General features: G+C 40.6%; 1 protein-coding gene across 1 annotated transcript in view; it reads right to left on the bottom strand.

Moving 5' to 3' along the window:
* The window catches only part of PCSK2 (proprotein convertase subtilisin/kexin type 2), a 250,780-nt gene that overhangs the window by 56,367 nt on the left and 170,796 nt on the right, over positions 1–23,617 (bottom strand). Inside the window, exon 6 of the mRNA XM_026002379.2 lies at positions 14,667–14,743. Coding sequence (XP_025858164.1) covers positions 14,667–14,743 — 77 coding nt within the window. The remainder of the gene's footprint in view (positions 1–14,666; positions 14,744–23,617) is intronic.

Raw genomic sequence — 23,617 nt, 5'->3', positions numbered from 1 at the left:
GAATATCTATCTGCCACATCCTCGGCAGTTCTGCACCACCAGATAGTAAGCTCAATGCCTTTCTTGCCTCACCCCCTTTCATCCTCTCAGGAGGGTTATGAGAAGGTACCGCCCCATTTTACAGATGTCAGAGTTGAATCTCAGGAGGTGCTGGCCCAAAGGCACACAGTGAGAAGGTGGCTGGGCCAGATCTGAGACCAACACTCAGTTACTGAACTACCCCACTACACTCCCAGCAATGCTTGCAAACTGCTCACCAAAGGCCAGAGGATGCATGCGTGTGAACTGGCTTGGGCAAATTAAAGATGCTGAATGCTTCTGAATTTTGGCCTTTAATTGGGAAGGCAAATGTTGTGAGCTATCCAGAGTAACATGTGGGAAGAAACATTTTATTGCTAAGGCAACGCTGATTAATTATAAACAATGAGTGGAGGTTCCCCATCATTGTTCAGGATACCAGGTCTTTCCACATACACCCCTGGGCCTTCATAGGCTCTGTTTTCATAGCCTCGAATACCTTTCCCTCTCTCCTACCTTCCTGACCGTTTCAGACAAATGTGCCTGCTCCCCTGAATGTCCAGAAACTCTTTTTCCAAATCCATTTTCATTTGGCCTCGTTGCTTTCTTAAGAATATTCAGTAGTGTGGTGCCTGGGTGGTTCAGTGGTTAAGCGTCTGCCTTTGGCTTAGGTCATGATCCCGGGATCCAGGATCGAGTTCTGAGTCAGGCTACCTGCATGGAGCCTGCTTCTCCCTCTGCCTCTCTCTCTCTCTCTCTGTCTCTGCTGAATAAATAAAATCTTTAAAAAAAATGTTCAATAGCTCCCTCCTGCCTCTAGAATAAAACCTAAGACTGTCAGATGTAGAGCTATAGGGGGTGAGGAACAAATGTCAGTTGCTCAACCAGCCTCCTTTTAACTAAGGTCAGTGGGAGGGAAGCAAGTGGCAGGAGTCACAGACGTGTTGCATTGCCAAAATGGCCCCAACCCCTGACCCTCCCGGGGCCATGTCCTTGGCAATGTGATTTTCTTGCTCCTTCCATGAAGAGGTGAAGTACATTTCTCTCCTCTCTTGAATCTGGCTGGACATGTGACTTGCTGTGGCCAAAAGAAGGTGGTGGAAATGAAGAGCTGACCCCTCAAGAGGACTTGTGGCTTCTCCTCTCTTGACATCCTGCCTAGGTGCCATGTGGACAAGCCTAGGCAAGTTTATTGAATGGTGAAAGCCAAGCAGCCCATTACCCCTGGTACCGTGGCTGGCAGCCCTCTGCCTTCCAGACGTGTGAGAGAGGTCATCCTAAACCAGTCAGTCCCTAGCCAGTTTGCCAACTGACCACGGATGCATGGGTGAGCCCAGTCCCAAGCTGAGCCAGGTCCAGATCAACACAACTGCCCAATTGGCCTACAGATGTGTGAGCAATACTCAGTGCTTACTGTTTTAAGATACTAAGTTTTGGGATGATTTGTTATGTGACATTATTTGGCAATGGGTAACTCATACATACAGTGGACAAACAAGGCAAGAGGGACAATCCATGGTTAACTCATGGGGGATTGGGCTTCAAATCTGGACTATGATGATGATTGCACTGGGGCTTCCTCAGACAGCTGCAGTGGTCATGGAGGTGTCTAAGTGAGCACCTGAGGCACTGCCTTGACCCTGGGAATCTCCAGAGAGAAAGTCCAGGCACGCCCCTTCTTTTGACATTTTCGGCCTTTCACTAGAGTGATTTGGTCATCCCTCTGGCCCATTCTAGCCAAAAGCATGTACCTCTATATGTACTCCATTCAAGGCAAACTATAGGATATACTGACTGTAGGCAAATACAACAACTCTCATTTATTTATACCTACCACAGGCTGGGCACTGTGCTGAGAGAGGTATACACGTTTTTATATTTACTCCTCATATAAACTATCAGTGCCCCCTTTATAAAGGAGAGGAGTCTGAGGCATATGGATAAGGGGCCACTTTTCACTCAGGAGACAGAACCAGAAATCGGACTCAGGGCTGCTGCTTCCAAACCCCTGCTCTTACCCATGCCCCTTGACTATCATCTATTCCTGGCTAACAGAAAGCTGCAGATAACAAGCATGATGGTCAATTTTATGTGTCAACTTGGCAGGGCCAAGGGGTGCTCAGATATTTGGTCAAACATTATTCTGGGTGTTTCTGTGTCAGTGTTTTGGAGAAGATTGGTTGACTTTGAGTAAAGCAGATTGTCCCCTATAATATGGGTGGGCCTCATCCAATCAGTTGAAGGCCTAAACAGAACAAAAAGAGTGGCCTTCCTGGCAAAGAGAGAATTCTTCAGCAGACTGCCTTTGGACTTGACCTGGAACACTGGCTGTCCTGGGTCTCCAGCTTGTCAAACCACCCTACAGATTTTGGACTTGCCAGCCTCCATCATTGCATGAGCCAATTCTCTATAATAAATCTCTTTCTGCATACATATCCTACTGGTTCTATTTCTCTGGAGGACCCTGACTACTACAAAAAGTAACTTAACCAGTTTTCACTGGTTTTTAGCTCACTCATTTATTAGTACTGTTACTCCAAGTTTTCTGGTACAACATTGTCTGTTACTTTGCAACATGATTTTTGTTGGTGGCAGAAAATGCTAACTGATCACCAAGCTCATTTTCTCTTCTTCCTGGGGTCCAGGTTAGCTCCTTTTCTCAGGCTCTCTTGCACTGGCATGCAGCCATGCGACTGAATGATGCTAATGCAATGTGGGCACATGGGATGTATGCTGCTTCAGGGCATATAAACTGCTCATGACTGCTTATCTGTGCTCTTTCCCCTCTTGCAGCTTGTGGACAAGCATGGTAACTCTAGAAACGAGTATTACAGATGGAAGATGCCCACATCCCTGGATCACCCCTTGGAGGGGAGCCATTCCACAAGGAATACACGGAGGAGCTGGTAGGCAAATGATAAATTAGTTTTATTGTGTTAAGCCACTAAGATTTGGGGAAGTATTTGTTACAGCTGCTGGCATAACCTGAACTAGTGCACTTTAATTTTATTCTTATTGAATGGTTCTTGTTAGTAGCTGCTGCTCGAGATTGTCTCTAGAAGAAGAAATTCAAATAGTAAGTGAAATAAGTGAATTTGAAGGGTGCCATCAATACCAAAGAGATGTTTGGGTGACAACAAGGATGTGGGGGTGATGAACATCGGACAAGGCCAGCCTTGAAGAATAGAAAAAAAAGTCTGTCTTGTTTGATCTCTTATTCTGTCCCTAGTTCTCAGGGTTGTTTGGTGGGTGAGAGGGCCTTTGGGCATTGGCAGATTTAATGCACACTCTTTGGCTGGTGGGTAGAAAAGGTTCTGTTAACAGCACTGGGTCTGGCTGACATTTTGATGCTTCTATTTTGGCTCAGTTTATTATTATTATTATTATTATTTTAAAAATACCAACAAATTCAATGAATAACATGATGAATCTCAAATGGCCACCACCCAACTCTTTCAAAGCCAAATGTTTTCCATACTTTAGATTTTTTTTTCTGAGTATACTGTAGTTTATCCAATGGATCATCTACTGATAGACATCTGGTTGTTTTTATTCCTTAGTTATGTGCATATTTGATTAAGCTTTTTTTGCAAATCAACTTAAAGAAAAATACAGATATTTTTTTTCCAAAACTGCTTATATATCTCTAAAAGAATGAGAGTATCCTAAATAACCACAAAGCCATTATCACACATAATATAATTAACAAAATGATAGTTGGTTTTCAGGGAGAGCAGGAAGACAAAGCCATTGCTGTGATGGTAAGAGGGAAAACTAGGGCAGCAGCAGTGTGTAGAGAATATAGGAAATTGATTCAAGAGGCATTTAGAGCATAGGGTCAGGAAGACTTGGTGATATAATATCCTCTTAAGATACCATCATTTTACCCATGAGGGTAAATTAAATCTCTTTCGACCATGTGCCTACTTTCATTCTATTATAGACCATATAGCTTTAAACTTTAAAGCATATGTCTTGAAGAAAATTAACCCTTGAGGAAAGAAAAGGATAGGTAGAATGAAGAACATATACCCTTATTGTCATGGAGACTCTGGTCATACAAAACTAAATGGCAGGGCAAATATGTAGTACAGTTATGATCTCCGGCCTAATCCTCACCTTCCTGAGCAAAGCAAAGTGTGTATTTCTATGCATTACTAGTCTAGGCATCTTGCATATTCACATGACCATAGGAATCTTTAATAACAAGTGTACATTCCATGCATTTTATATTGGCATAAAAATTTTTAAGGGAAAACAAAATTTAAGGGAATAACTCTTTACCAATACAATCAAAGCTCTCCCTGAGGCCATATCTCTCTTTGCTTCCTCAGAAGCGACCACTCTACTAAGCTGATGCTTGGAATGTATGTGCATTTTTTTTTTATACAATTACTTTATAATCAGATATACATAAGCATATATGCCACTACTTGGTCGTTTTCAAGTTCTATATAAATGTTTCACAGTATATAATCTCTTAAATTTGTGTTTTTCACTTGAATTTCTGAGGTTCATTCATAACTTCTGGTGCATTCATTTTTAGTGCTGTGATGTGGTGTTGTGCAGCAGTTCATTTATAAGTATGCTGTGGTTTACTTATCATACTCCTACTGATTGGCTTGTAGGTTGTTTGCAATTTGCTTGCTATTACAAATAATTTGAAAAGAAACATTTTGTACATTATTACTTTGTGCACATGTGTGACAGTTTCTCTGGGGTGTGTATGTAAGGGTGAAAACAGGCTTTTTGGATATATATTATCTCTTGCTGAGTGGGAGAGTGTCAACTTTAATATTGTCAAAGTTGACCATTTGTGCTGATCCAAATGCTGTGAAATGTATCTTATTGTTTCATTTTGCAACTTCTTTTTTTTTTTTTTAAGATTTTTATTTTATTTATTTATTCATTCAGAGAGAGAGAGAGAGAGAGGCAGAGACACAGGCAGAGGGAGAAGCAGGCTCCATGCAGGGAGTCTGACGCGGGACTTGATCCGAGACTCCTCCAGGGCCATGCCCTGGGCCAAAGGCAGGCACCAAACCACTGAGCCATCCAGGGAATCCCCTGTTTTGCAACTTCTTCATTGCTAGGAATGTTGGGCATCTTTTCATACATGAGTAAGCTCAGGCGTTCTGTTAATTAACTGCATATAACCTTAGTCCATTTTTTTCTATTGAGTTATCTTTTTTCATGGATTTGTAGCTGTTCTTTATATACTTTGGATACTAACCCTTTTTGCTTATACACCTTGTATGTATCTCCTAGTCTGTGGCTAGTCTTTTAACTTTATTGTGATTTTGAACCAAAGTTTAATTTTAACTTAGCTTTCTCAATCTTATCCTTTTCCTTGTGGTTAAGTGTCTTGTTTAAGAAATCCATCCTTAGCCCAGGATCATAAAGATGTTCTCTTACATTTTAATTCTAAAAGATGAATGTACATTTAGGTCATAATTCTCCTAGAATTTATTTACGCTCAGTGTGTGAGGTGGAAACCTATTTTCAAAAAAAAAAAAAAAAAAAAAAAAAAAGAAACCTATTTTCTCCCTATGAATAACTAGCACCATTTATTGAATAACATTACATTATCCCTGTTTTATTGTTTTTATTGCCATCTTGGTCATTTATTAAGATTCTTTTATATGGGAATCTACTTCTGGGTTTTCTATTCTGTTTCGTCGGTCTTCTTTTTCTTTCCCTATGCTCATCATTCTCTCTCATCATTATTATGGTTTTCTACTGTTTTGATATTTGGCAGGCAAAATTTCCTCACCTTGCTATTGTGGTTCATCTTTACCTTCTCTTTTATTTTTTCTTCATACTCATTCTCTTCCTCCTCCTTCTTTGTCTTATTGTATTCTTGGCCCTTTGTGATTCCATATCAATTTTGGGATCATTGGTCTAGTTTCACGGAAAAATAGTACTGAGACTTTAGTTGAAATTGTATTGAATTAACAGACTAACTTGATATCTTTATATTTTTCCATCTTCCCATCCATGAATTTAGGAGGCAACTCCATTCATTCAGGACTTCTTTTATGTCTTTTCTAAATTTTATAATTTTCTCCTTGATATTCTCATGTATCTTTTCTTAGATTTATAATTATTTCATTGGCTATGAGATGTGGCATAGTATCAAATAAAAGAGATGATAGGCAGCATTCTTATTTCACCCAGTATTAAAGAGAATGCCATCAAAGTTTCAGCATTAAGAATAATGTTTTGTAAACTGGTGGTTACCAGAGGGGAAGGGGATGGGAAAAGGGATTAAGGTGAAAGGGATTAAGAGGGGGATTAAAAGGGGATTACTTATAGAATGGATAAATCAAGGGGATGAAAGGTGCAGCATGGGGAATATAGTCAATAATATTGTAATGATGTTTCATTGTAATGGATAGTGACTGCCCTTGTCATGGTGAGCACAGCTTAATGTATGAATCACTATGTTGTACTCCTGGAATTAATGTGGCATTGTATGTCAACTACACTTTTCCCCCACAAAAAAAGAAGAATGTTTGCTGTAGGTTTTTAATAAACAGTGTTATCTTCAATTCAATAATTATCTCTTCAACTGAACCCAGGCTAGATTTTTATCACATTCTTTGGGATTTCATTCCAAAGTCTACATTTCTCAATTGCAATTGGTTCCTTCTCATATTCATGAGTTTTGCCTGTTTCCCTATCATTTATTTTTCTTTTTAAATGGATGTTATCCATGCACTTACCCTTCTAAGCAAACTAAACATAACTTACTTTAATGTCTTTTTCAAGGCTCTCAGACCATAAAAGATGCTGACCTCGAGGAAACAAACATTTGCTTGAGGGGAGTTGTGGAGGAAGGGATAATTGGATGATGGGCATTAAGGAGTGCACTTGAGGTTATGAACACTGGATGTTATATGCAACTGATGAATCACTAAATTCTACCTCTGAAACTAATAAAAAAAAAAAGACTCTCGGGAATCCCTGGGTGGCTCAGTGGTTTAGCCCCTGCCTTTGGCCCAGGGGCATGATCCTAGAGTCCCAGGATCAAGTCCCACATCAGGCTCCCTGCATGCAGCCTGCTTCTCCCTCTGCCTGTGTCTCTGCATCTCTCTCTCCTCTGTGTCTTTCATGAATAAATAAAATCTTAAAAAAAAAAAAGACTCTCCATAAAATTAATTTCTCCTGGTATAAATTCATGTCTTGATTTTTAAATTGTGTTTGATGTGATTTTGTTTTTTTTAGATATTTTGGAATGTTAGTTTGTAGGCTAATTTTGAGTTGGAGGGGTTTTTTCCTTTTCTTTCTCTTCTTTTGGGCTCCTTTCCTAGTTATTGGTCCCACGGCTGTTTTAATGGACTCCTTAGTTCTATATCCCACAACCAAGGCTATAGTGTTTTAGGGCTCTGGATTCACAGAGATAGTGAAGATAAGGTGAATTCATTCAGCAAGATAGTGGGCAACTTGGCCAGGTTCATGGACATGAGGCTCTAGATTCCAGTCTCCCTAGGTCTACAGATTCTTACACAACCAGAGCTCTATAGAAGCTAGCTACAGTCTTTTCAGCCATGTCTTCGGAGAAAGATACTTTAATGTTAGATAGATTGGAACTGAAATGCAGAGATCAGTTATGTTTCCTGGCTCATGTTCAGTGCTATCTGCAGGGGTAAGCCCAAAGGTCTGCATAGGTGAGCATTTACAGCTGCTTCTGGGGAAAACTCCAAGTCTTCTGGTAAGCATCCAGTACTTTCTGGAGAAGTGAAGAGGCTTCCCATCTTTCTGACACCAGATGCTAGGCTCTTCAATCTTCCCAGCAGATCAACCTTGTTTCATGCATTTAAGCTATCTTCGGAAATAACTGCTCTTTCAATCAGCAGGGCAGAAACACAGGCACCAGACTTTGGCCAGAAAGTTCAACCTTGAAGTACTGCTTTCTAGTTTCTGTCAAAGGCTCAGATAAGAGATAGAGTGGCCTGAGAAAGATGGGTGAGGTCATCCATTGACTTGTTTGGCATAAACTTAGAACCTTTGTCTTAGCTCCTGAGACAATACTTCACTGAATTTCACAATTATATTTGCCACCATTTAGGGAATGCCTACCGTGTGTTATGCTCTGAACCAAGTACTCTGTATGTGTGTCTCTAGTCCCTCATATAAACCTTCTAGATGGAGTTTCAGGCCCATTTTACAGATGGGGAAAAGTATTCGGGGATCACTTAATCTATTCCAAATAACCCAACACTACATTTGTCCATTATAATCTGCTGTATTTTCTCCCTTAAGGAAAGAATTATTGCCACCTGAGTGCCATAACCACCCCCCCCCCATATAGCATGCATAACATTAGTTTCCAAGCTAGAAATGACTATACCAACTTACAGAGATTTCTTTTACAGTCTATATAATTCTCTCCATAATCCCTACATCTGTGTTATGTCTATTTCTTTTAGCTAAGGGGGAGAATTTTAAATAATAAAGACTTGTCTAATCCAGGTACGGGACCAGAAATCTTTTTATTTTTATTTTTTTTAAATTTATTTATTCATAGAGACAGAGAGAGAGAGAGGGAGAGACACAGGCAGAGGGAGAAGCAGGCTCCATGTAGGGAGCCTGACGTGGGACTCAATCCTGGGTCTCCAGGATCACACCCTGGGCTGCAGGCGGCGCTAAACCCCTGCGCCACGGGGGCTGCCCCAGAAATCTTTTTAAAAAGCAACTGTGTGGTATTTCACCAATAGCTCACAACAGCTCACAAAATTAAACTATGTTGGATTTCACTGTACTCCAGTTTGGGTAGAGAGACAATTGATTGCAAGCTGCAGTATTTGAGCTAATATTGACTTAGAAGGTTGTCTCAAAGCTCACATGAAAGAAAAAGTTAGATTAGGTATTTGAAAACAGTTTGAATTTGATTAGCCAGGAGGTGATTTCAGAATTAGTTCATAAAGACAGGAGGGAAAGATGTTCGTCTATTTCTAAACCATTAGGTGTCACCAGGGTAAAGTATCAGTTTCCATCAACGTGCAAATATCCAACCAGAAATGGCCGTTTTTCTCACAGGTTCTTTTTTGGCCTGTCACATAGCGTTCTTCAAGATGAAATATGACTTTTAATCAGAAAAAAAGTTAACCACTGAAAATCTTTCTTATTTGAAGGTTTAACTAATACTATCAATCAAATGAGGTCACACAGAGATCCATGTTTCTTGGCATCTGTTTATCTTCCTTCCTCCCCTCACCCCCATTTTGGTTACTTGAGCAATAAATGTCTTCTCCCTTCTTGGATTTATAGTAAACTCTTTGTGGTCAGGAATTGCCTCTAATCCAGAATCTCTTACTCTTTAGGGCTTATGAGAGAAAGTGTGCGACACCGTTGTGATGCTCCATAAATTCTGCCGATGGCAGGGATGACATTTCAGTGGTGAACGCTTGTCAAAGAAATGCTATGCAAGAGGGATTTTTATGGACAGCAGCACAGTAATGGAATACAGATCTGCGATGCATCACCAAACATTGACCTAAAACCTAGCAAGGCTGGGAGATTATTGACAAAGCGTGGGCTGCAAAACTTGGAAGAAGCAGGCTACTCTAAAATGGACAGGTGTCAAGGCCACTCAACATGTTGGCATGGCTCAGAAGGTATGCTACCCATCCATCAACCAGCCAATCAATATGTATTGAATGCCAGCAAGGAAAAACATGTAATGCTTGATCCTGATACTACACAGGAAATTGGTTATATCTGTTTTGCATATTATTGATGTTCACTAAATGTGGATTATTTTCTACTTTTTTGCAAATTAGGTTACCACTACTAATATATTATTGTCTTGCTTGAAAGTTTGTATTTCTCTGATTGCAAGCTAGGAGGAAAGTATACTTCCTTTACAAATTTCTCGACTGTGTTTCAAATATATCCCTGGAGCTCAGATATTGCATATAATTATTAAATGGTTCACAGTAGAATAAACCCACTTGTTCTGCTTAAAAAGGAATAATCCTAAAAAATCAAATTAAGCACAAGGCAAGAAATTCTAATATACATATCCCCTAAAAGCAGTTCTGCATATGCATGAAGTTTGCTTTCATAAACAGTCCTTGGCTGGGAGTTTTGAATATGTTCTTGAAAAAAAGTGCACTTGCAGGGAAACAAGTTAACAAAGAAGTACTGAGGGGATGATAGGCTCGTTTTTAAGCATGAAGAGAGCCCAGAAGAGACACTCGGCTATTAAAGCTGGTTTCCCAACCAGGAGAACACTTTACTTGCTTGCTGGAGAGTGCCCCTTGTAGGGCATTTTATTTTCTATTTCCCATAGCAATGTGAAGCCCATGATGGAGAGCCACTGCATTTTCCTGCCCAGTTCTAAGCTGCCTGTGAGGCCACCAGTGTGGTTATTCCACCAACAGCAGCAAGCTTTTTGCTGGTCAACATCCATCAGCCATTTACCGGAGTTTCAGAGTGTGCTGAAACTAGCATTTCTCAAGAGTCTCCAGTCTGCTGGGCAGAGATGAACGTTGGATGTGGTACCCATGCCCAGAGGAGAACACCTGAAGAAACTGGCATACCTTGGAGGCAACACAGGTGGCCAGAGGCTCATGCTGGATTGGCAGTAAGCACAGCTCCTGCCAAAGGCAGGTGCTGGGCTCAAGATTCGCAGAGCCTCCGGGTAACAACGTTCCTTGTGCAATGGGAGAAAAGTCCTCATCTATGCCTTGGGTCCAGTTTCTGACCCAATCACAAAAATCTCTCTTCCTTTCTCCTAGTGACCTGGATAAACCTTTCATGCACACCTCTTCCTTGAACCCTTCTTAGAATTCTGCCCCTGACCTAGAGTCTAACTCCCAGACCAGGTGTCCAGGCTACCTCCTAAACATGTCTGCACCTCCTGCCTCCTCTCCTTCACCTAAATATACCCCTTAACTCCACCAGTTACCCTTCATTCAAATCCTAGACCAAATGCCATCTCTTCAGGGAAGCCTCTCTCAGCTTCTCCAGCCAGGGATAAGTTTTCATTTCTCCATGCTCTCCAAGGCATCTTTGTTATGAGGCAATTCATGCAATGACCCCCTCACTTGTGTCAAATCCTGTCTCTACCACTTATTAGCTGTGTGACCTTACACAAGTTACTTAGCCTTTCTGTACCTCCATTTTCAAAATGGAGACAATCCTGATAATAGCTATTTCAAAGGGTTATTATGAGAATTAATTGAATGGATACATGCAAAACACTTAAAACAGTGCCTTAACATAGCAACCACTCAATAGGTGTTAGCTTTCCTTGTGTTATTTTAGCATTAGCTGTGCTTAGCATTGTGGTGATTTGGGCATCTGTCTCCACTCATAGGACATTTTGCAAGCTCCTCAGAAGCCTGCACACCAACATGAATAGTTTCATAAATATCCAACTAAATTATGCCCTATGCTTTTAAAATGTACTTCTTACTATGAGAAAGATCAGAGATATGCAAAAGTAAAGTGAAATCTCATGTATTCATCCTAGGCTTTAACAATTATTAACCCATGACAATATTACTTTCTATATTCCCTTACTCATTCTCCTTTCCTTCCTCCTGTCCTGAGCCGCACATTATACTGAAGAAAATACTAGGCAAATATTTCACCCAGAGGGAATTTTAATAAACATATCCTACACTTATGGGAAGGTGCTATATTCAACTTCTCCTTGTGCCAAGAAGGAATTATCTCCAGGACAGACCCAACCTTTTGGACCACAGATCCTCCTAGTGCTATGGGCTTGAACCTTGAGCCACCTTCTTTCCATAAGTGTTGACAATAGTAAGTATGGTTTGAAAGACCATGATTTGAACTGGTACCATCCAGTCTTTGTAAACAAACCATGGCAGATGAGGATCTTCAAGCATGACTTGATAATTGGGAAAAGCCCCATTTATAGGTCAGAGTGGGTCCTGTGTCTTGTGTCAGTGGCTTTGGAACAGGCCAGAATCATATGTGCCTGACTCAACTCTGTCTCGGGCAATTGGACACTTGGGAATATTCACCATTAACAATGAAGAATTATATTGCAGTAAGCCCTGATTAGTCCTAGTTAGAGGATTTTAGCCAGTTTCAAACTAAACTTTCAAGAACAAGTTTGCAGATGGAAATATTTAAAATAGAAGTCATCTCTGTTTTTTTTTTTTCTCATTTGTGTATTTAAAGAATATTCTTACGGCATATTCCACAGGAAGACTTTCTTGGGGAGGTTGTGTTTGAGTTCAGGAAATGGGATGTGGCAGGGTGCAAGTGGGAACTATTGTGTTGGTTATATTTTTGTGCCTGAATCAATCCATCAAAGATTAATTTAGTACCTACTAGCTGCAGAGAGAAGGCAAGTGACACATCTATTGCTTACTGCCCTGCTATTGTGTGGACAATTGATAATCAGCCATGCTGAAGCCAGGCACTTCCTCTTGGTCCTTCTCCATACAATGTACCAAACCACCACTACCAGTTATGTCTTACCCCTGGCTTAGTGATATCTATTTGGTAACTTCATATCCCTGTGTCTGAAAATGGTTTATTTGCTAAGTTACATCAGGATCTAGGATTTTAAATCACAGAAGGTATGAGAAGCTTCATGTCAGAAGTTTTCAGACCTTTTTGATACATCGTTATCCCCTACACGTACTTTCAAACACTACATGATAATTTTAAAGCAGCTGTGGAAGTTAATAAAGAGTAAACTGTGCTATTGGTTATCAGCAATGATCTTTTTAAAAAATATTTTAAAAAATTTATTTATTCATGAGAGACACAGAGAGGCAGAGACCTAGGCTGAGGGGAAACGGGCTCCCTGCAGTGAGCCTGATGTAGGATTCCATCCCAGGACCCTGGGATCACGACCTGAGCCAAAGGCAAACGTTCAACCACTGAGCCACCCAGGTGCCCCAGCAATGATCATTTTAAAATGTTGCAAATTTAATTGTTTTTTTTCTTTATTCTTTTCTGTATTTTCTGTAATTGCCAAGCCCCAACCCATGTGTACTTTCTGTACCCCAGAGAGACTCTAGTCATACAACTAAAACCTTCCCTGGCCACTCTCTGGCCATGATGCTTTCTGTCTTTTATAACAAAAATGATACTTATAAAATAATGATACAATTTGTATTTAGAAACATTTCTGAAGCTTGGGTTCAAGCATTAGCTCTGACACATACTAGTTGTTTGACCAGGAAATCACACAACTTCTCTGAGCCTATTTCTTTATCACTAAACAGAGAATGGTAACATTTATTTTATCTACATGAGTTTCCCATGGGAAGTAAAAGTGATGTACACATATTGTTATACCATTAATTAAAGTTCATATGTTCTCATGAACTTCACCCAAGAATATCAGTAATAGGAAAGCACTAGGTTTAAAACCTAGTTGAGGGCAGCCCTGGTGGCGCAGCGGTTTAGCGCTGCCTGCAGCTCCGGGTGTGATCCTGGAGACCCGGGATCGAGTCCCATGTCAGGCTCTCTGTATGATGCCTGCTTCTCCCTCGGCCTGTGTCTCTGCCTCTCTCTCTGTCTCTATGAATAAATAAATAAAATCTTTAAAAGGAAAAAAAAACTAGTTGATTTTGAGGGTGCAAGCCACACATCTTTATTTTTTGATATTTCTTATAAGCAATCAACCAACGAGGCAAGAATTGACTTAGAGAAAAAAGAGACTGCATATTTACATGTTTAGTAGCAAGAGAAGCTAAAGAAAAGTCATAACTTTGGATGGACCTTTGAGTAGTTTAACCTGATTGGATGCCAAGCACTACTTTAAGCCTATAAGGATAATATTGCATTGCACATTTGAAAGTGGCTAAGAGACTAGATCTTAAAAGTCCTCATCACGGGCAGTCCCGTTGGTGCAGCGGTTTGGCACTGCCTGCAGCCTGCGGGGTGATCCTGGAGACCCGGGATCAAGTCCCACATCGGGCTTCCTGCATGGAGCCTGCTTCTCCCTCTGCCTGTGTCTCTGCCTCTCTCTCTGTGTCTATGAATAGATAAGTAAAATCTTAAAAAAAAAAAAAAAAAAAAGTCCTCATCACAAGAAAAAATTTTTTTGTTACTATGTATGGTGTTGGGTGCTAACTAGACTTACTCTAGTGATCATTTTGTAATATATGCACATATCAAATCACTATATTGTATACCTGAAATTAATATAATGTTATATGTCGATTGTACCTTAATTTAAAAAATACTTCAAACGTTTGCCAATACTGCTTAATGCTTAGCTGAAAGGAACTACATGAGCTCTTAGGAGGTTACAGCAGAAATACTTTTCAAAAACATTTGGACGTAGAGCAGAGGGGCAAAATAGTTTTCTTCAACAGATCAAATGAAATGAGCATGTTTTAAATCATCTTGTGGTGGATTAAAAAGGATTTCTTATTATTTCTACTTTCTTTTATCTTTAATAAAGTGGCAAATAACTCCCAATTCAACAGAACAAAATAGTCAAAAGACAACTCCAGAGGACCATTGCCATTTTAACAAAATCCAAGAATTTAGAGAATGTATCTGTAAAGGAGAAAAAAAAAATCACAATATAATTTAGTGAAGCCCTCAGATTATTTTGCTGGTGATGTTCAAGCTTTAAAAACAAAGCAGAGTCAAATAAAACCCCCAAGTTTGAAGTCAAAGACAACTCACGAGGCCCAGTTTACCTGTTGAACCAGTCATCTGTGTATCGAGGGTAAGGGTAGGGGTCATTGCCGCTGAAGTCATAGCTGGCCTCGGCATTCTGAAAAACACATAGTGTCTCATTAGGTCAATTAAGCCATGTACAGGCAAGAGCAAATGCTGCAAGTCAACTGTTTTATGTTTATAGGCCCTCTGTGGAGTGCACGCAAAATGGTGACAGAGCTGGTGCATCCTTGGATCTCTCTGTTCTTCCTTTATCTCTTTCCAGCCTCTCTCATCCCTTCCCACCTTAGGCCCCTCAAAAAACTGGCAAACCTGAGTCCTGTGCTCTCCAGAATGGTTTCCATTTTAAGTTGAGTTACCACCTGTCGGTGAATGAGGTTCACCTGGAATCCAAGACTCAGGTTGATAGTCAGAATGTTCGAGATCTTATGTCATAAATGAGGCAACCTCTGGAGTTTTCTGGCTTTATGCAAAAGGCTCACTTCTAGTTCCCTCCTTCGGACTGACATAGGCTTTTCCTTTATACTTTTGTGTGTTTAACCCCTGCCCAAGGCCTAACATCAGCACAATATCAACCTCATTTATTCACTCAAGAAATGTCGGGAGGAATCTAACATATGCCAGAGACTTTTCCAAATACGAGAATGCAGTAGTGACTTCCCTGCCCTCATGTAACTTATAGCCTAGCTGGGGAGACAGGCATCAATCAAATGATCAAACAAATAAATATAAAAATCACAAACTGGGAGTACTCCTACACCCTACAGTATTCAGTTAGAAGTTTAAATTCTATACATCCAACACCTCCATTTTTCCCATTGAGAGTCTTTCCCCCACAGAAATCAATTACATAGCCACTGAAATTGGTTCCACTTAGGTCTTTGGTTGGTCTTTCATTCTGGTCCACAATGGGAGATGATCCACCATCTTTTGATGACTAATTCATCCCTTCCCACTGCCTTCTCTGCTTGCCGGGGATGCTGATAATGAGAATCCCATTCTTCTCTGCTTTGTTTTTGAGTTCTGCAGTAAAGATCTAGAGAGTTTCCTGGCCCATTGCATACACTGGACTGGAAAGCACTGGGTTAGATATTCCAGTGTGGGCATTTCTTGATTTTATGGGTCCTGAGACATATTCAAGAATTGTGCCCTTTCATGAGGTAAAATACTTCAGTTTGTAAACCTGATGTATTAGTGGCATAATGTTTTTAAAAGCAAGTTAATGAATTCTGTTAGTTTGTGTTTCTATTTGTTGGATGACAAAGGGCTATTAGTCACCAGTAGTTATAGAAATCAGAATTATAATACTAAATTTATTTAAATAAATATTGTTTTTGTGGTGTTACCCTGAAATCTAAAAAAATTTCAAGTTTTTATTTAAATTCGAATTAGTTAACATACAGTATCCTATTAGCTTCAGTTGTAGATTTAGTGATTCATCACTTATATGCAACACCCAGTGCTAATCACAAATGCCCTTAATACCCATCACCCATTTAACCCATTGTCCTGCCCACCTCCCCTTCAGTAATCCTCTGTTCTCTATAGTTTAGAGTCTTTTTTTGGTTTGCTTCTCTTTCTCCCCCCCCCCCCCCCCCGTATCCTATGTTCATCTGTTTTGTTTCTTAAATTCCACACATGAGTGAAATCATATGGTATTTGTCTTTCTCTGACCGACTTATTTCACTCAGCATAATACCCTCTAGCTCCATCCATGTTGTTGCAAATGGCAAGATTTTATTCCTTTTTGTGGCTCAGTAATATTTCATTATATCTATACCACATCTTCTTTATCCATTTATCTGTTGATGGACATTTGAACTCTTCCATAATTTGGCTATTGTTGATAATTCTGCTATAGACATTGGGGTGCATGTATTCCTTAGGATCAGTATGTTAGTGTCCTTTGGGTAAATCTCTAGTAGTGTGATTGCTGGATCAGAGGATATTTCTATTCTTAACTTTTTGAGGGATTTCTGTACTGTTTTCCAGAATGGCTGCACTGGGTTGCATTCCCACCAACAGTGCAAGAGGGTTCCCCTTTCCACTGCACCCTCTCCAACATCTGTTTTCCTGAATTGTTAATTTTAGCTATTCTGACCAGTGTGTGGTGATATCTCATTGTGGTTTTGATTTGTATTTCCCTGATGGTGAATGATGTTGAGCATCTTTTTATATGTCTGTTAGCTTTCTGGATATGTTCTTTGGAGAAATGTATATTCATGTCTTCTGCCCATTTTTTGACTGGATTATTCATTTTGAGGGTGTTGAGTTTGATAAGTTCTTTAGGGATTTTGGATCCTAGCCCTTTATCAGATATGTTACTTGCAAATATCTTCTTCCATTCTTAGGTTGCCTTTTAGTTTTTTTTTTTATTGTTTCCTTTGCTGTGCAGAATCTTTTTATCTTGATGAAATATCAATAGTTGATTTTTGCTTTTATTTCCCTTGCCTGAGAGGACATATCTAGTAAGAAGTTGCTACAGCTGATGGCAATGAGGTTACTGTCTATGTTCTCCTCTAGGATTTTTTTTTAAAGATTTTATTTATTTATTCATCAGAGAGAGAGAGAGAGAGTGTGTGCGCACGTGAGAGAGAGGGAAGGGGAGGGGCAGAGACACAGGCAGAGGGAGAAGCAGGCTCCATGCAGGGAGCCCGATGTGGGACTCCATCCCGGGACTCCAGGATCATGCCCTGGACTGGAGGCAGGCGCTAAACCACTGAGCCACCCATCCCCTTCCTCTAGGATTTTGATGGTTTGCTGCCTCACATTTAGGTATTTCATCCATACTGTATTTATTTCTGTGTTGTGTTAAATTTTTTTAATTTAAGAATTTTTGGCTTTATTGAGGTATAATTGATATACTTCACATGTAATAAGCTTGGGCACATGCATATAATTGTTATCATATCACCACAACCAAGGTGCAAAAACATGTTCATCACCTCCCTAAACTTCCTTGTGTTCTTTTGTGTCTGTGTGTTATTTTTGATTTTGCCTTGGTGAGAACCGTTAACACCTTTAACCTTTAACCTTACCACAATTTAAAATACATAATACTGTATTGTTGGCTGTGTTGCACAACACAGCTCTAGAACCTACTCATTTGCATAGCAGAAACTTCACACCCATTGAAAACCAATTCCTTATCTTCTTCCTTCCTCTATTCCACTCAAAATTTGGACCAGTTCTTGTGTCTTTGGTGTTGAACAATTCTAGATTCTAGAATCTAGGTCTTCCTTTAATATCTAGTCATCAGAGAGGATATCCTCCTATCTCCTCTGGCCATAATCATTGGCTTAAAATTATCTACTCCTCCTTCTTCACTTAGATCCCAAACTACTCTCGTTGGCTTTTTAAAAAGTTTAATTCTCGATCTGGTCTATATTTCCTGTCCTGAGAGACCCACTCAGATTTGGCATGGTTTGTTGTTGTTTTTACTTTTCTTGAACTGTTTGGATTTCAGTTCTTTTGAGGAACATTACTTTAAAATAGTAACTATGTTCATTTACCCCTAACTTTCTCTGAATTTGTAAGACAAATGCATTCTTAGGTAGAGTTAAAGGATGTACTATCTAGAGAAATCCAAGTTAACACCTTTTCTTTTGGGTTTCAAAGGTGAAATTGAAACCTAAACAATAGGGGATCCCTGGGTGGCGCAGCGGTTTGGCGCCTGCCTTTGGCCCAGGGCCCAATCCTGGAGACCTGGGATCGAATCCCACGTTGGGCTCCCGGTGCATGGAGCCTGCTTCTCCCTCTGCCTGTGTCTCTGCCTCTCTGCCTCTCTCTCTCTCTCTCTCTCTGTGTGTGTGTGACTATCATAAATAAATAAAAAATTAAAAAAAATTCAGACTTACACAGAAAAGTTGCAAAAAAAAAAAAAATAGAAAAAATTCCTGTTTAAAAAAAAAAAGAAACCTAAACAATAGATTTGAAGACTATTTGCTAAGCCTGGTTTGTTTCTCCATAGAAGGAAGAAAAATCACCTCGTTTAAGGCAAATCAAATGGAAAATTCAATGAGTAGCCATTGTGATGCCCCCAGAGGGAGCGTGGAGGGCTACCTTTTTCTTCTGAGCTGTGTTCTGGAGTGGGTTGGAGGTATGTTGGAATGTTCAACTTTGGAGAGGTCTGGGGCTCATCTTAGAACAGCAGTGGCTCTCAGGGGTGTCTTATCTAAGGGAGTTGGGGGTGGGGGGGCCACTCTGTATTCCTCTGTCAGTGTGGAGCAGCAGGCAGCGGGAATATTCTGTGAGAGGCTGAGGTTAGTGAGAACATGACAGAACAGCTGGCCTAGAAATTTTAGGGTTCAGGACACTGAGGATCCGAGGTTCAGGCAGGATCCACACGGACTGACAACCAAGGCCAGTGGGAATGGGGATGCAGAGTGGAATCTAGGGGTACAAACAGTGAGATCTAAGCACCAGCACCTCGGCACTCTCTCCTAATACTATGCTGGTCCTTTGAAGCTTGAGGACAATCCTGCAGACATGAGGGTGGGAGGCAGCATCTGGGTTAACCAAGATCAAATTTCTGCCTTGAATGAGCGCAATTAGGTTGGCAGGTAGAAGTTAAATTCTATTAGAAAAAAGAAAAATTGGAATTTTCTGTGTGTTTGCTGCCTGATTACCCAGTTCACAAGCTTTTCACTCTGGTTCACTTCTCTGGTTGATAATTATTACCTGTGGTCTGGGCTGAGTGCTTTGGGCTCCAAACTCGTTCTGGAGAAAATGGCTTGCCCTGAGGTGGGCAGGGGCTGGAGAAGGCACTGCACAGATCTGACAGCAGAACTGGCAGTCAAGAATTCACAGAACTCTGAGACCACTTTTCTGACAAAAGGAAGACCACGTGTTGTCTGGGGTCAAATTCACCTTTGAATGTTGAGATGGTTGGTGACTTACGAACTCTGTTTTGTTATCTTTTAATTAATGTGATAACTAATGCTTAATTCCTTGTATAACAGTCTACACTGAGTATTAAGGAAGGCAAACTGTTGTGCTTGTTTTGCTATAGGTTTTTTGACTAAAAATAAAATGGCTTATAGCAAGAATGAGCAGTGAGCAATTTCTTGTAAGCATTCTGTTTATGCTTTTATAGCCCAAACCAAATCATTTATGAATTTGAAATACAACGTTGCCTTCCATAAAATTATTTGTGTATAGGAATAAATTAAACTGGCCTTGAGTTATGCTGGAATTTTCTAAAATAGTGATTAACATGGACATTTAGGGACAAGTGGTGTCTCTGTAAATTTAATGCTGTGGTCATCCCAGGCTAACTCAGTCACTTGTTTTGGTTCGTATTCTTCTATGACTTCTTTTGAAAGTGCACTAATCTATTTTCATGCTTTAGACTAGCTGTTTAGTGAACATAATTTAATCATCGATGATTCAGGATCAGGATGATTCAGAGTCATCACGAAGAAGGTGAATTATCATTGTACCATTGTGAAGAAAGTGAGAAGACTGGACTGAATCCAAACTGACCTCAGGGCTTCCCTGGAAGTTATTTCTCGAAGAAACTTCTGATAATGGCTCACTTCTCCTAGAAGATTTGAGTACAGAAGGAAAAAAAACCCTTTCTGGTATTTAATAATTCTCAGGCTTAATTTCTGAGTGTTTGAATGGGTAGTTAGGAATTAAGACTAGATTAGCCCATAGAAAGGAACTTTAATAATTATGACTTTGGCTGTTGTTTGTACTGTGCATTTTTCCATTAGATGGGCTGCCTGAACACTAAGCTAAGTAGGCCAGGAACTTAACTTCTTTTCAAGAAATCTTAGGACTTCTTATATCTCAGGTGCTGCCTTTGTGCAGACAGGCTGGCAAATGGCACACATTGGATCCCAGGGCTGGTCTCACCGTGAAAGCTGGTGGTAAACACAGTGGTAACCATGCCTTTTGCTTTAACACTCTCATAGAAGCTTCTAAGATGCCTGAGACTGAACCTGACTCTTGCACTGCCACTCTTACCCCCAGATCTGGAATTTAATACATCTGGGATCCGTGGACTTTGTTGCTGGATGGTACACAAGGAATATGTCTGTAGCTATCAGCTTGGAGTAGAGAGAAGGAGAGAGGCCTTCAAATCAAGCAGATCTGGCTTTGTACCTAGGCTGATTGGTCTTGGCAATTTTCTTGTTTTCTGGAAACCATAGTTTCCTCATCTTTAAAATGCAGATGATAAAACTGGAAGTACTTGGTTGCTGTGAGGATAAAATGAAAGAATCGATGTAAGCTGGCAAGTGCATTGCCCAACAGCGTGGCCACTCTCTCACCTCTTCTTCTTTTGTGTCCTTCAGTTTCTTTGATGATCTACAGTAAGAGTTACAAAATATGGTGCATGCCACATCTGGCCCTCTACTTCTTTTTGTAAATAAAGTTTTGTTGGAATATAACCATGTCTGTTTAGTTGCCAATGGCTGCTTTCACATTCTAATAGTAGACCTTAGCAGTTGTCATGGAAGCCCACAAATTTTAAAATATTTCCTACCTTTTATAGAAAGAGTTTGCCCAACCCTTCACTGTCACCTTAGGCCTCTTGGGTCTCCAGGCTGCTCCCTGAGAGACTGAGGCCTACATTATAGTATCTCAGTATAGTATCCTTGTCTTCCCAAGGAGCCCCCTTAGCTCTGAGACATACCTATCCCACGTCCCATTCCTTCTAGGTGGGCTGTAGCTGCTGAAAAGGAAGCTGATAAAACTAGCCTCATATCATTGCTAAGAGTTTGACATTTACCTCTCCTGGGTTTCATGCCAATCCAAGGTGGGTTATCAGGTATGACTATGGTCAGAAACCAGAGGGGCCCTGGTGGAGGCAGAAAAGAGCATCCAGCTGGGATGGCAGGGAAGCCCCACTGTTGTTTCAACCATCCCTGTCCATCACTGGTTGAGGGCTGCTTCTAGGGGCAGCAACCTTCTAGCTCTTTGTCTTTCCATCTACAAGTGTCCCTGTGGTCAGAACATCACCCTCAGCCGGTGTTTGTAGTGAATAGCCCTCTGGCATGCAGAGACAATCGCCAGGTGATATAGGTACATATGGTATCTACCACACAAGGCCTTGCCCATCTTTCATGTCTGTGATGCTGCATTGATATTCTTATAGTACCAAGCTTTCATAATAGGACAATACAGTTAACATGGGGGGCCACAGCTGTGTGAGTGAACAGATATCTTCAGAGCACTGAGGAGCAACCTCTGTGGTTTGATTACAAAACTGGGAATGTGGTATCTTTAATCAGGGCTGCCACGGACAGTTGTGCAGGTTGTACTCTGCATAAGGTGCATAACCAAGGGGAGCAATTAAGGGCTGCACTGGACTCCACAAGCCATGGGGTGGGGCTTTGAAAAATAATTGGCCAGTCCTGGGGGAGCAGGCATCCTTTTCTCATTTGTTTGCCCAGAGGAAGGGGGCTGTTTTGCAACTCACCCACTGGTAGGGAGTATTTTTTTCAATTTCACACAAATTCATGTAAGTGCTTCATCAATGAACCATGGCAAGGAGTAGATCTCTCTAGTTAGAGTCATATATAAGCACTGTCTTCAAAGAAATTGTACCAGGGAGACAAGATGTCCCCTGTGAAATGTCAAGTAATACTAGCCTTAAATAATTTCTCAAACAATAGGAGTTTTATGAGTACAGCGTGGCATATGATTAATCGCCAATGAGATTCCAACAGCTATAGGTACTCAGAACAAGAGAGTACATCCATCTCACTTGTCCGTTTATTCTGGCTGCTACTTTCCCTGAAGGCATTTAACCAAATAACCCAGCTAGGAGCTATGTAACCGTATTAGCTGAAATTGTACTGCGCTCATGGACTAATGAGAGAGAAATGAGCTTTCCCAGATAGACTTGCAAACCACAACCATATTGCCCCAGAACAAAGCTCATCTGTATGGAAACTGAGCAGCAAAATAGCCCAGTCCATTAGAGTCTAAGAAATTTTGCTGTTGTGCCTACTTGTGTCTAAGATGGTCATGGCTGAATGTTCCCAACTGTGCCTATTTTGATTTTCCTCAGATAATTCTCCCACATGCACTGCTTTAACGATAATGTTCAGCTCACTTTTGACTGAAACCAGCATTAAAGGGATTTATGTCTATATTGAGTCTGGCTGTAAAACTTAATGAAATTTAACATTTCTCTAATGCTCAAAAATTTAAAAAAAGGATGCACAGTCAGAAAATTGTTTGAACTCTTTCTTTTATACCCCTGAAATGGCCAGAGTTGTGCATTTTTCCAGTGACAGAGTGTTCTCTGATGGTGGATTTGACACGTCCTACCATCACTTTCTTCTTGTTCCTGTCAATTCCAGTAACTTCTCTAGACATGGGAGTATTCTTGGGGTAAGAGAATGAGGTAACATCATGGCCAGGCTGGGCAAGGATCACCATGCCCCAGGCCATGTCCTGGACCACTGGGTTCTTCTATCTTCCAAAGCTGAGCATCCCTTTCTGTGGCTTTCAGGCCACAGATCTGAGAGAGGTTCTGAGCACTACACATAAGGGGCAGGGGGAACTATGAGTTCCCAATGATCAACACAGAGCCTTAAATTAAGGCTGCATGTCTTTTCATTTCCATGGAAGTTAAAATTCTCTCATTGTATTGGATATTCTCCAAAACCCTGTGTGATAGGGGAGCAGATGAGAAACAGTCAAAGCCACACACCTGGATGGCCTCTGTAGAGTTCTCTCTGCCTGTCCACATTTTGACTTGTCTGGTTTTTTTAAAAGGGCAATGAAGTCTGTATTAGGCTGGATGAGGCTGATTCCCACCCGTAAATTTTAAGAGCTGCCCTGAAAGTGTGAATTCCGGGGGCTGACCTGATGCATTGAGGAGAAGCTGCCACTCAATGTAATTAGTTTCCATGAGCTGCTTTCTATGACAGGGTCCCATACTTGTTCGGAAAAAATTTACATCTTTATTTTCTGCTATTTCTGCTATTAGCTGCTAACTCTGATTTAACAGTTC

The sequence above is a fragment of the Vulpes vulpes genome, chromosome 14 (assembly GCF_048418805.1).
Source record: "Vulpes vulpes isolate BD-2025 chromosome 14, VulVul3, whole genome shotgun sequence".
In the NCBI taxonomy this organism is placed as follows: Eukaryota; Metazoa; Chordata; class Mammalia; order Carnivora; family Canidae; genus Vulpes; species Vulpes vulpes.
Note: the sequence above shows the minus strand (reverse complement) of the source record. Positions and strands in the feature narration are given on the sequence as shown.